Source organism: Trematomus bernacchii, unplaced genomic scaffold (assembly GCF_902827165.1).
Source record: "Trematomus bernacchii unplaced genomic scaffold, fTreBer1.1, whole genome shotgun sequence".
Classification (NCBI taxonomy): domain Eukaryota; kingdom Metazoa; phylum Chordata; class Actinopteri; order Perciformes; family Nototheniidae; genus Trematomus; species Trematomus bernacchii.
The window spans coordinates 466,218-479,204 of NW_022987625.1; the positions used below are offsets into that span (position 1 = coordinate 466,218).

Sequence of the window (12,987 nt, forward strand, 5' to 3'; positions counted from 1 at the left end):
AATATCCCTCTAAGGTACATTTAGAACAGATAAAAAATGTGCGATTAATTTGCGATTAACTATGGACAATCATGCGATTAATCGCGATTAAATATTTTAATCGACTGACAGCCCTAATATAGATATAATATACATGTCAATCAGAAGGACGTGGTTTATAAACAGAATAACCAATAGGTGTTGGAACTGGTTTGTCAGGGCAGTTTCCGTGGTGAGACAGAAAACAGCCGCACACATCCTTACTGTTCTTTCCTGCCCTTTAACTGCTCTTCCTCTTTGTCTGTGGTTTCTCGCTGTCACCCATATGTATGCGTTTGTACTTATCTTTTCCCCGGGCTATCCACCCACTCCCACACACATACCAATCTCTTTGGTCTTCCCCCAAAATGCACAACAGGGATACACCTGTAGTATCCTTTTATACCATACACAAACACAGAATCAACTATGCAAATCTGAACGGGTTGGGAAATCCAGTTCTGCTTATTGCAAATGTATCTTAACAAAGCAATCCACTGACTACATACTTCCTTACAAATGTCATCTGGGAAACAAACATGTAGGAAGGTCAACCTTCTCCCACTCCCAAACACTACCCCTGAACCGCATAGCAAAGCATCATAACAGTTTTCACTCTGATCACAAAACTTTTTTTTAAAGACATTCTAACAAGGTTTTTAATCGGACGGGACAAAGACACAATAAATCTCTCAGACCATTTTCTTATCAAGCTGCCTCTTAAAGTAAAAAGTAAGTGGCTAGATAAACGATTGTGTGCTCTTATGTAAAAGGTTTTGCAATATCAAACAAATCATAAAACTTTTGGTCATATAGAGATGATGACAATGCTGTGATGCTCACAATCAGAGCAGCGAGCCACCTTCAAGAGCCTTTCTAAGCCAACCTACTACAGACAGCTATGGCGCACATAGCGCTCCAGGAGAAAATCCTCCAACACTGAAGATGTTTATTCTAGTCGAGTTACTTACAACTCGACAGAGTCGGCTGCCAACAAAAAAGGGTTGTTTTTCTATTAACTGGTTTGCCATAAGAATTAAGAATGCCTCAAACAGTTTTGTCTAAAACAGATCACCATGGATGGGACAGTAGCATTTTTATTTCCAGGAGAGACAGAATTTGAGTCTGCACTAGGGCTGTCACTGCAATGCCTTAACACTCGGGAATAATCTGGAAACTTGAACACATAAAAAAATAAATAAACACAAATGAATCACAATACCATGTTCCGACCCCAACTTCCTGCGCAAATGTTTACCAGGAATTGCATGGCAATGAAAAAGAAAAGAAAAGAAAAGAAAAGTGGTACTAGCTACATGTACTGCACTGACTGGAGACCACTGGGCATCAGCCAGAACCATCACTGCCGTGGCGTATCCGAACACTTGATCTATGACAAATGTTCTGCACCCCTTCGCTTTGCACAGGAGACAGCAGACAGGGTCAGCCCTGCAGGAGCAGATAGAGTTTGCAGAAAACGCCACCAAGAATACTATCCAGTGTTTCCCCTACCATTGTCTTGGCGGGGCGCTGCGCCCTGCCAACGGAGCCCCGCCTGAAATTCAAGGTGTTTTTTTTTTTTTGTTCATTTTTTTTTAATTAAAAAAAAATATATATATATATATATATATATATATATATATAGCACCAAATTGCAACTGAAGTAATCTATCTACGGTCACTTTTCACATTGAACATGTGCTCTTTATTAAATAAACGCCTATGTTATTTATCCAATGTATGTGCATGTTTCAGTGTCCACTGCTTTGCGTTATCACATTCTCCCTCCGCTGTGTTTCTGAAGGGCGGGGCTCCGCTCCGCTCCCCCCCCCCCCCCCCCACACACACACACACGAATGCACACACTCACAATCAGAGACAAGAGCGGAGGAAAGGAGGAGAACAACAAAGTGTAAAAAAAGTCAAACAAATCTGCATTATTGCCCCGAGCTTTGCTGTCTGCCCGTTTGTGTCCCCCCCCCCCAGTTTCAAATTCGTTTATTATTATTTTTTAACCTCAAGCCGTTATCGTCACGGAGGAGAAGGACACACACAGCCTGCCCAGGTGGACGCGCGCGAACGCGACAACGAACGTAGCGTGCGCATTCTAAAAATAGCTCACAGATGGTGAGCAGGTACCGCGGTTTTGAACTACAGTATTGAATTTGACAGAAAACAACAATGAAACGCCAGCAGAAGAATAGTCTAATGAGTCGGGTGAAAAAAAAGACAGGAGATGTGAGTTGGTTTATTCAGTAAATTAGCTCAGGATAATTGGATGTTCTTGCACCTGTTGATGTGAGGCTAATGCAGGATTTGCTAGCTTGATGCTACCGGCATTTAGCGGCAGTGACTCAACAAATTGCCTCTTAAAATGTATGGTCAGCAATGTATGACAAGCAGACTGCTTGTTTAATGTTAGACTCACACCAATAGCTCAATATGATCATAACACGATTGCTTTCATATCAGAGATCAGATGAGGTGGAGCTGCCTCCAGCAATAGAGGATGAGGCAGAGAGAAGCAGAACAGGGTTGCAGCAGGTATGTTATATGCTGTAGTCAGGTGATTTAAATGTATCAATGAAAGGAAGAAGTGTAGGCTACATGATAAGAAGGGAATACAGAAGTAATACAGTACAGTATAACACTGTACTTTATTACTTTTTAATGTACAACTACTTTGTTACTGTACGATAATAACAATAATCCACAGCTCCTCTCTGCTCCAAAAAAAATAAAAAAATAAAATTCCGGGCACCCCCGTGTTGTACCCGAGCAGCCAAGGCAGTAAACCTAGGGGAAACACTGCTATCATACAAGTGCATGTGTAGCGCACAATATACAGCGGGGAATCACAGAATGTTACGAAATTCATGCCAATAATTAAGAAATCTAAAAAACAAAGCAGTGATACACAATAAATATAGTAAAGTAAAGATAATAAAGTGAAAAAGTTCTTACCAGTTAGTCATGCATTTCTTTATTACAACACCACAAATACTAGTTTATTAAACAAAACTAAAATCATAATTAATACATTTTTGTGATTAACGTGATTGAATTTTCTATCTATAGATAGATAGAATTGGAGGGCCCAGGAGGTGAACTGGGACCTCTCCAAGTAGCAATCCACACTCCATATTTAGGTCTGTTCAGGGACTTGAACCAGCGACCCTACGGCTCCCAGTCCAAGCCCCTACTGACGGGCCGTTTCTCAATCGCGAGTGCGCTTGCTTGGTAGCACATGTCTTCCGAGTCACTTCCTTCAGAAGCTAGGCAAGAATCCTTCCTGGCATTCGGAAAACGAAGAGTGGAACAGGCTAGCAAGTGTGCAGGTGTGCGTCATATGAGAGGCCCCGCCTTACATTTTCCACCACAGATTTGGGGAAATTGGTCCGTGCGCAAAGCATTGTGGGGACTTTAAGGACGCAAAGTCTACCCATGTGCAGCCTCGAAATTTCCCCCAAACCAAGGACGCGGCCTCGGTGGAATTCCAAGTATGCTGGACATTGGAACGGTCCTGCTGCGCCACTTGATGACGTAGCATCCTTGAAATATTGGCTTGGAAGCCAATATCCTCGCGATTGAGAAACGGCCACTGAGTCTTTCCCAGGAGAGCGACGCACACACACCCAACCATACACACATGACGTAATTCATCAGACCAGGCCACCTTCTTCCATTGCTCCGCGGTCCAGTTCTGATGCTCTCGTGCCCATTGTAGGTTATTTGGGCGGTGGACAGGGGTCAGCATGGGCCCCCTGACCGGTCTGCAGCTACACAGCCCCATACACACGTACTGCGATGCACTGTGTGTTCGGTAGGGATGGGTATCGTTAAGGTTTTAACGGTACTACTACTTTTATCGATACCGCTTATCGGTCCGGTCTTTTAACGGTACTCTTATCGGTTCTTTTGGAGAGAAAAATGAGGTAAACTAACTATATGTTGTATGTCAGGGACTACGGATGGAAATTAGCTCAAAGCTAAAATCCGGCATATTTACACTTGAAGCATTATTTGTCTAAAGTGTTCATTAATGTGCATTGTCCCTATTCAAATAAACAATTAAATGAAAATTAACAAATTGTGAACAAAACTAACATTGCTTTTTATTTAAATGAAATACATAATATTTTACATCAACAGAAACAACAACGTTTTAACAAATCATATTAAATAATCTGATGACAGAACTGTGAACAGAATGGCTGAAACTTTAACAAACTAAATAACTCAGTTCCCTCTAATCATTAACCCATGTTTGTATCATTGAGTTAGCTCCGTGTGTTGCTGCTAGCATACATAATATACCTGACGTGGAAACGTTACTCGTGGATGGGGCTACAGAGCTACTAGAGAGACAGTCGAACCCGGTGCATTTCTCCGTCTGAACGTGGTGCACTTTTGCTAAATGTTTAGACAAATTGCTCGTGTTACCGCCCTTACATGCTAAACTCTTATTGCACTTTAGGCAACGAGCGAGACGGGTAAAGTTTAACCACACCTCGGAGGCGTTCTCTCCGCCATCTCCTCCGTGTGTGTGTGTTGCTGCATGTAGCAGCTGCGTGTGTGTAAACTGCCCCGCCCCCTCGCACACAGGCGGGGGAGAGAGATCTCTCGCCTGGATTGGAGAGATCGAAAATACAAAAAATGACGCATTTTGCAGTCTTTTTGCGTATTAGAAACGGAGTTGGCGACACTAAAACTGCAATATAATGTTTGTGTAGCAATAATACACATGACATATTTTTTAGATGTCTCCAGTACCGATAAAAAGACCGATAACGTCGGAGCTTAACGGTACCACGGTCTTTAATAATACAACCCCGGGGCCCGTTTAATACCGGGGCTCGGTACCCATCCCTAGTGTTCGGACAGCTTTCTAACAGAACCAGCATTAACTGTTTCAGCAATTTGAGCTACAGTAGCTCTTCTGTTGGGTCGGACCACACGGGCCAGCCTTCGCTCTCCACGCCCATCAAGGAGCCTTGGTCGCACATGACCCTGATTCACCGGTTTTCCTTCCTTGGACCACTTTCGGTAGGTACTGACCACTGCAGACCGGGAACACTCCACAAGAGCTGCAGTTTTGGAGATGCTCTGACCCAGTTGTATAGTCATCACAATTTAGCCCTTGTCAAAGTCCCTCACAACGCTTTCACATTTTTCCTGCTTCCAACACATGAGCTTTGAAGACAAAGTGTTCACTCGCTGTCTCACATATCCCACCCACTGACAGGTGCCATTGTAACCAGATAATCAATGTTATTCACCTCACCTGTCAGTGGTCATAATGTTATGGCTGATCGGTGTATATGTTGGTCGGAATAACCCTAAGACCAATGTTACGCTAGTAGTTAAGATACATATATAGATAACAATAGTTAAAGGATAGGTCTTAGGACAACGCTCCATTTTACATGTGTCAAACTTTAAACTGTAAGACATGCTTAATAAAAAGTTGATAAGCTTTCAAGAAATCATAAAAAATAAATAGGAAGTGGCTGTACCTTAACTAACGTTGTCCAATCTGGACCAAACTGGTCATGCCGGTGGACATTCACACGTCAATACTGAGCATGATTCAGAGCAACACTTACAGGCAAAAGGAAACAGCAACTATCGAACTTAACAAAGTTATCAGAGCCATCTTTAAGGTATTGTCTAAAGACGTGCAGGAGGAAAAATTGTGAAGCCATTTGGTTTTAAAGCCTCGACCGTGGGGTAGCGTTCTTCGCCCGGAAACAGCTTGTTGTTGAAACTTGAGCGTACATTCTCCCATCTTCTTCCAACTGCCTGATCAATAGGAATCCAGGCCTGACATCATCCCCACAAAAATATTGAGTCAAAGTCCTAGCTAAACAAACTTGAAGACGGAAATATTAGGCCCTCTACTGCACGGAGTAATGTACTCCTTTTTTGTAGTGTCCAGTTGTCGTAACAAGCCCGCTGCTGACACATGTGGGGCAGCGGTGTGTTTATTGCTGATGCAACTTTAATTCGTATTATAACCTGAAATAGCCTTATGGTGAGGCACTTACCTTCGTGGAGGATGTTGCTGACGTTCTTTTCGCCTCTCTTCCCTCGGGTTTGGAGGCTTTCCAGGTTCCCTTGGAGGAGGGGGTCTCCCTACTCCACCGCTGCCTGCCGCGCCTCCTGCTCCCCCTGTCTCCCGGGGATTGGTTGGAGGCTTCCCTCCCTCGGGCAGGGGTTTGGAAGGCCTGCCCTGCGGTCCACCAGGTGGAGGAGGACTGGGAGCCTTCTTCATGGTGGGCTTATCCCTGCGAGGAGGGGGCATGGCACCCGGCTTCAGCGGCATGCTTAGGGATGTAAAAGGCACTTTTTCAAGCATGCAGACAGTGATCGATAGGCATGTGCTACAAACTAGCATGTCAGCAGAGCACATGCAATGCTTTAGCTAATGATGAACAAATCATTAACACAAATAAGAAAGCATGATGCAATGCAATGATGGAGAAAGCTACAACTACAGACTTTATTCTGCCTTGTTATGACAATAAATCACATGAAATAATAACATTATTTACAAACACTAACAAATTGAACCCTAGAATGTGTACTTAAGGAGAAACAAAGATAGAAGCAAATAATATACTCCTGGTGGACAATGGCTTAAATGGATGAAGGTGCTGAAGAGTTACCCTTTGGCTAACGCAGGGGGGGGGTCGGCTTTGTTCTTAGCGTTCCTCTGTGCGGCTGGACTCGGTGACGGGGAGGTGGAGAATGATCGAGACCTGTAAGCAGTAAAGTAGTCATGACATATTGATATGCAGTTTCATTTCAAGAATAACATGACTATAATTGCTTTCATCTATTGCATTATGTTGATGCATTTACATTTTCAAGTGCGAGCTGAACAATTAAAGAAAAGCAATGTTAGTTTGTTAGTTAGTTGGATAGATAGCTAAGCAATGTGCAAAATCACTTTCAAATGGATCTCACATTGTAGACTAGCTCTGTCTGAAGGTGGCAACTAGGGATGCCAGCGATTATTCGATTTTTCGAATATTCGTTACAGTCTCCATAATCGAAAATTATTTTTAAAATTCGATTTTATTTATATATTTTTTTATTATTATTTATGTTTTACTTTTTTTTCCTGGCTTAGTTTCAACCAAAATATAGACTAATGCTAATAATAGTAATAGTATTAATAATTGATTAATATTCGCCAGGGCTGTCCGATTTTCGAATTTGATCATGGTCAGTTTCTGGCATCCCTAGTGGCAACATCCACCTAGCACAAACTCCAAAGCCCAACAGGATCTCTCTCTTAATATGGACACTACAGGTTTACAATCACTTATTTACTGAACCTAAACCTTATTTGGATTACTACCAAACCCTTTGTCATCTCAGAGGCTTTGGAAAATTATCTGTGGGTAGTCATTTCAACAAATACAAATAGATAAAAAAGAGCTTAAAGGTATCAAATCAAGATACAACATGCTCATTTGCTGGTAGGCATTTTATTATAAAGCTTAGACAAAGCCAGGCTAGCTTTGTTTGCTTGCAGTCTTAATGATAAGCTCTAGGAAATATAAGTACATTGCAAATAAGCAAATAGTCAAAACATTCCGAATGTTTACCAATGTATTGCTAATAAATCTTACATCCTGTTAGTTGAAATAACTGTAAGTCCAACACGTGGCCAACACTATTGTTTAAAGAGGTTAAGATTTGTATTAACTTGATTAAGAAGGTGTTTATCTATATTATCTATTTAACTTCAACATTCCCGGATGTCTCACTAAGTGGCGCCTCCCTGCATATTCCTCCGAAGCATCAATCTCATTGTGCAAATCCTGATTGACTGGTGATCGTGATGTCTGCGTTGGGTAATCACGCATCACCCTTGCACATTAGGGTGGTCCTTAAAATTGAAAGTCGGAAAGTCTAAGCTCCAACCCCCAGAATTCATTCTATTAGTCAAGAAAAAATTCACAAAAAAAGTTTTCTTGACTAATAGAATGAATTCTGGGGGTTGGAGCTTAGACTTTCCGACTTTCAATTTTAAGGACCACCCTACTGAGGCTAAACTTCAAGGTTGATGAGGGAGGGGTACATGTTGTTGGAATTTGAATAAAATTCACCAGGAGAGTTGACTATCATAACAAATTCCGGTGGTTGGAGCTTAAAATAAATGAATTCGAAAATGGACATGGCACAAAGGACCACCCCTACCCTTAAAAAGCTTGCACATAATCTTTCAAACACCTTGACTCTCTTCAGAGCAACACTCAAACTGTTTTATAGTCTGGGATCACAGACTCGGCCACTAATACTACATTTCCAGCACTGGGTCAGACTGGCCCCTATGCTATGAATGATAACTTTAGTTGTGTAACGCTGGTTCTCATAGTAGCATAAGTGAGATAACTCACCACAGCCCTTGGTGCTGGGCGGAAACAAATAGGTGCTTATCTTGTACAATGCTGCGTTGAAGCACAAGCTGGTGGGTCGATTACATCACAATCACCACCCAATCAGGATTGGCTTAATCAGATTGATGCTTCTGAGGAATACGGAGGGAGGCCCATCCCATAGTGAAAAGTCTCACTCATGCTACTGTGAGAACTGGATTTATGCAGAGTGGGCTTTGTGTAAAACACTGTGTATAAACATGTCTGCAAGTAAAGGAGCAGTAGGGGAAGACTGCGTGGCTTTGTTTTTGCAAATCCAACAGCTAGGTGTACTATGATACACAGAGACCCACAGACTGATGTGTACCTGGAGCGGCTGCCACTGAAGGAGCTGCGCTGGGACGAGTGGCTGGAGTAGGAGCTGAACGAGGAAGAGCGGCTCCGGGAACGAGATGACCCAGAGCCTGTGTAGGAGGAAGAGTGAGACGAAGACCTGCAACAAACAAAGCACCCATAAGATACATGAGGTGCTCCTTAAACAGATCGCAAACTCTACACAAGTAAGTGGCAAACACACACTAGGCCTTTGAGCATTTTAAGATTTAGTATACAATGACAAAAACATGTTGTTGATTAATAAATATAGTTATAGCCTTTAGATCATTGACCTATAAATGTGAAATTAACTTTCGACCACAGGTAACACAGTTACATTATGTTATCTATTATTAGATCGTTTAGCTAAAGTTACATATCAAGAAAATGGCTTTAAAACAGTCAGCAGCGTTGTTTATTTTTTGTAAGGTTTGTTTTGTACTGTGCTGTTACTGGCACTTCATTCACTAAGGCTGCAGGTTACATTAATCAAACCTCGACTCATAGCAAACTCTTGCATGCCATGGACAATCATTTGGAGCCACTTCAGCCAACAAAAAAAGGTGACGTACTGTAGCCTCCAAACATGACAAGAATAATAATGCCGCACTAAAAGTCAGGATATTTTAAACTCTGCTGCTTCTAATTGACTGTTACGATGACCACTTTGGTCCAGGATTAAACATCTCAACAGCTACTAGTTGGATTGTATTAAGATTTTGTACAGACATTCATTGTGCCAAAAAGATGATGCCTATTGATTTTGAAATTTGTTATCAATCATTGAATGGATTTGCAATCAAATATGGTAAACACCTCCATGGTCCATGGTGATTATATTTACAATTAATAAAGTATGTAAATTGGTGTTATCCATTAAATCCATTTGCTAAAGCTATGGTTGTCAAAATATAAACAAAAGGGTTCTTGTGCATGGCCGTGGCAAAATGGCTGACCAGCTCCACCTAAAACATAGCCCCCCCCACCATTTTTCCTGACCATCTCCAGTATTATCTAATAAAAAGCAATAGCCAGTAATAAATGATTTTAAACAAAGAAAAACAAATACATTTAGTTTAAGCCCATAACAAAGGATAATCTTGATTGAAAGAAAAGATACATTTAGCATGGAGCAACCCACATGTTCAACTGTTCTTCACTGTGTGCCAAAGTGTTTACAAGTTGCTTCATTGCTGATGGTAGATACAGGTACATCTCAATAAATTAGAATATCATGGAAAAGTTGATTAATTTCACTAATACTATTTGAAACTCATACATTATATAGATTAATTTCACACAAAGTGAATTATTTGTTTTAATCTTGATGATTACAGCAAATGAAAACCCCAAATTCAGTATCTCCGAAAATTTGAATATTGAAAAAAGTTCAATATTGTAGACTCACAGTGTCACACTCTGATCAGCTAATCAACTCAAAACACCTTCAACGGTTTCCTGAGCCTTCAAATGGTCTCTCATCTGCTTCAGTAGGCTACACCATCATGGGGAAGTCTGCTGACCTGACAGTTGTCCAGAAGACAGTCATAGTACACAAGCAACTGAGTTGACCGCAGACTTGACGGGCCGTCTCCACAGCAGCGTTAAAAAAATCTTGAAACGCTTCTGCCCATTCACTTTGAATGGGGTGACGTCACTTTCCCTCACTTTTCGCCGAAATGCATTGTGGGCAGGCGAGCGGAGATTCTCAGGATTTTCAAGATTCAAAGTTGAACAATGTTCAACTTTTGAAGCTGAGGTGAAAGCGGCAGCCAATCAATCCCGTGTACGCAAATCTGGCAGTTCAAGCTCTAGCCAATCAAACGGCGTGTATGCTGGGAGAGACATACCGCAGATCATTTCCTCATATTCCAAAAAATGGAGGAGAAATTAGCAGGTAGCGAAATCAATCACCCGGTGCTTTATGACCAGACCTACCGGGATATAAACCGGAGGAGCCAGGCATGGAGGGAGGTGGCAGAGACAGTGGTATGTTTTCGCCTGTTTTGGGGAGTTTATATCCAGTTTACTTCGGGCTTTTTGGCTTCGTATGTCGCGGGCGGGAGATTCATGTGATTGGTTGATCGCAAAAAAATCCCCAAGCCTCAGATACGCCCACCTCCAAGATTTTTTTAACGCTGCTGTGGAGACGGTCCGTGAGAGGATTGTCAAGCAAAAGCCATTCATAATCTGGGGGAGCTTCACAAGGAGTGGACTGAGGCTGGAGTCAGTGCATCAGGAGCCACCACGCACAGACGTCTCCAGGACATGGGCTCCAAGTGTCGCATTCCTCGTGTCCAGCCACTCCTGAACCAGAGACAACTTCAGAAGTGTCTTACCTGGGCTAAGGAGAAAGGGAACTGGTCTGTTGCTCAGTGGTCCAAAGTCCTCTTTTCAGATGAAAGTACATTTTGCATTTCATTTGGAAACTAGAAAATTCAGAGAAATGTTGACTGTGTGACTGAACCTTGGGTGCGCGTCCCGATGCTAACATTACCCCCGCTGAGTAAGTATTAATAGCATTAGTTGTATTGTTAAGGTACAACAAAGAATAGCCATTCATTTTAGCTCACTTTTAGCTGACTATTTCAACTGTTTATCTATTACATTTTTGGATTCTTGTAGCACATTCCTGCATCGTTTCTGAACATCTTTAGATTACCACTTGATTTAGTTAACGACCGACAGGTGTGTTCAAAGATCAAAGCGTTTCCACGGCAACGCCCTGCCAGTGAACGAGAGACAGCCTGTCAGAGTGACACATTTCCTTACATTATGATCACCAAATTATGTATGAAGAGTGAAAATTGTGGCCAGCCGAGCAATAGTTGGGAAAAAAACTCTTTAGATTTGACAGCTCCTCTCCCCTCTAGCCGTGATGTCACCCACTCAAAGTCTTAACGAGCTTTCCCATACACACCCATTATAAAATGTGTAACAGTGTGACATTTTCACAAAACGTAAGCTGCGACTACGTGAGAACCGTACTAGCTATAAAAAAATATCCATAGTCCCGAGAACCGTTTAAACTTGTAACTTTTGTTCTACGTTAAAGTATGTGGAATCTGTATGGGGTCAAAGTGGGGTGTTTTTGAGCTCTGTTCAAATGGATTTCCCATTCATTCCTATGGGGCAAATTATCACAGTTTTCTGCGATTTGCGGGAAAAGGGCTAGGCGAATCTTTTATAAAAGACATAGCAACCCGATCCCGGTCATTCCGCACGTTTTGATGTGTTTTTTGTGTGTTTCAGGTCAACGCTGCCAGACGAGTAGCATGACACCATTTGTGGCGGAAGAAGGAAAATAAGATTAGATAAGTATGTCGAATACTAGACTGTGTGTGGCTTCGCCAGTCACACATAATAAAGGTCCCAGAGTCTGTGGAGTGGAGAGGCACATAATCCAAGATGCTTGAAGTCCAGTGTGAAGTCTCCACAGTCAGTGATGGTTTGGGGAGCCATGTCATCTGCTGCTGTTGGTCCACTGTGTTTTATTAAGTCAACGCAGCTGTCTACCAGGACATTTTAGAGCACTTCATGCTTCCTTCTTCTGACAAGCTTTATGGAGATGCTGATTTCATTTTCCAGCAGGACTTGGCACCTGCCCACACTGCCAAAAGTACCAACATCTGGTTGAATGACCATGGAATTACTGTGCTTTGTTCCAGAAAACTCCCCTGACCTGAACCCTGTAGAGAATCTATGGGGTATTTTCAAGAGGAAGATGAGACACCAGACCCAACAACGCAGACGAGCTGAAGGCCGCTATGGAAGCAACCTGGGCTTCCATTACACCTCTGAAGAGGCACAGGCTGATCACCCACATGCCACGCCGTGTAGTGAGAGCAGAAACATTAACATTTCTGTATTTAAATGTTCTTTTTTTTTTTTAATTGGTTAATTGCTTATGTAATATTCTAATTTTCTGAGAAACTGAATTTTGGGTTTTCATTAGCTGTAAGCCCTAATCACCTAGATTAAAACAAAGAAACACTTGATGAATGAATCTATATAATATATGAGTTTCACTTTATGAATTGAAATACTGAAATGAATAAACTTTTCCACGATATTCTAATTTATTGAGATGAACCTGCACTGTATGTGTGGCATCATTTGAGTGCACCTTTATTGGGGACTTAACCCTAACGGCAGGCATCCTTTTGTGACATTTAGTTTTTTTTGCAGGAAGATAACGGCAATG

At 41.9% G+C, this 12,987-nt stretch overlaps 1 protein-coding gene across 1 annotated transcript in view; it reads right to left on the reverse strand.

Moving 5' to 3' along the window:
- LOC117484399 (zinc finger CCCH domain-containing protein 18-like) overlaps positions 1 to 12,987 on the reverse strand; it is a 38,486-nt gene that overhangs the window by 9,947 nt on the left and 15,552 nt on the right. The window contains 3 exon segments of the mRNA XM_034132859.1: positions 6,066 to 6,344; positions 6,687 to 6,779; positions 8,776 to 8,901. Of these exon segments, the coding sequence (XP_033988750.1) occupies positions 6,066 to 6,344; positions 6,687 to 6,779; positions 8,776 to 8,901 (498 nt within the window).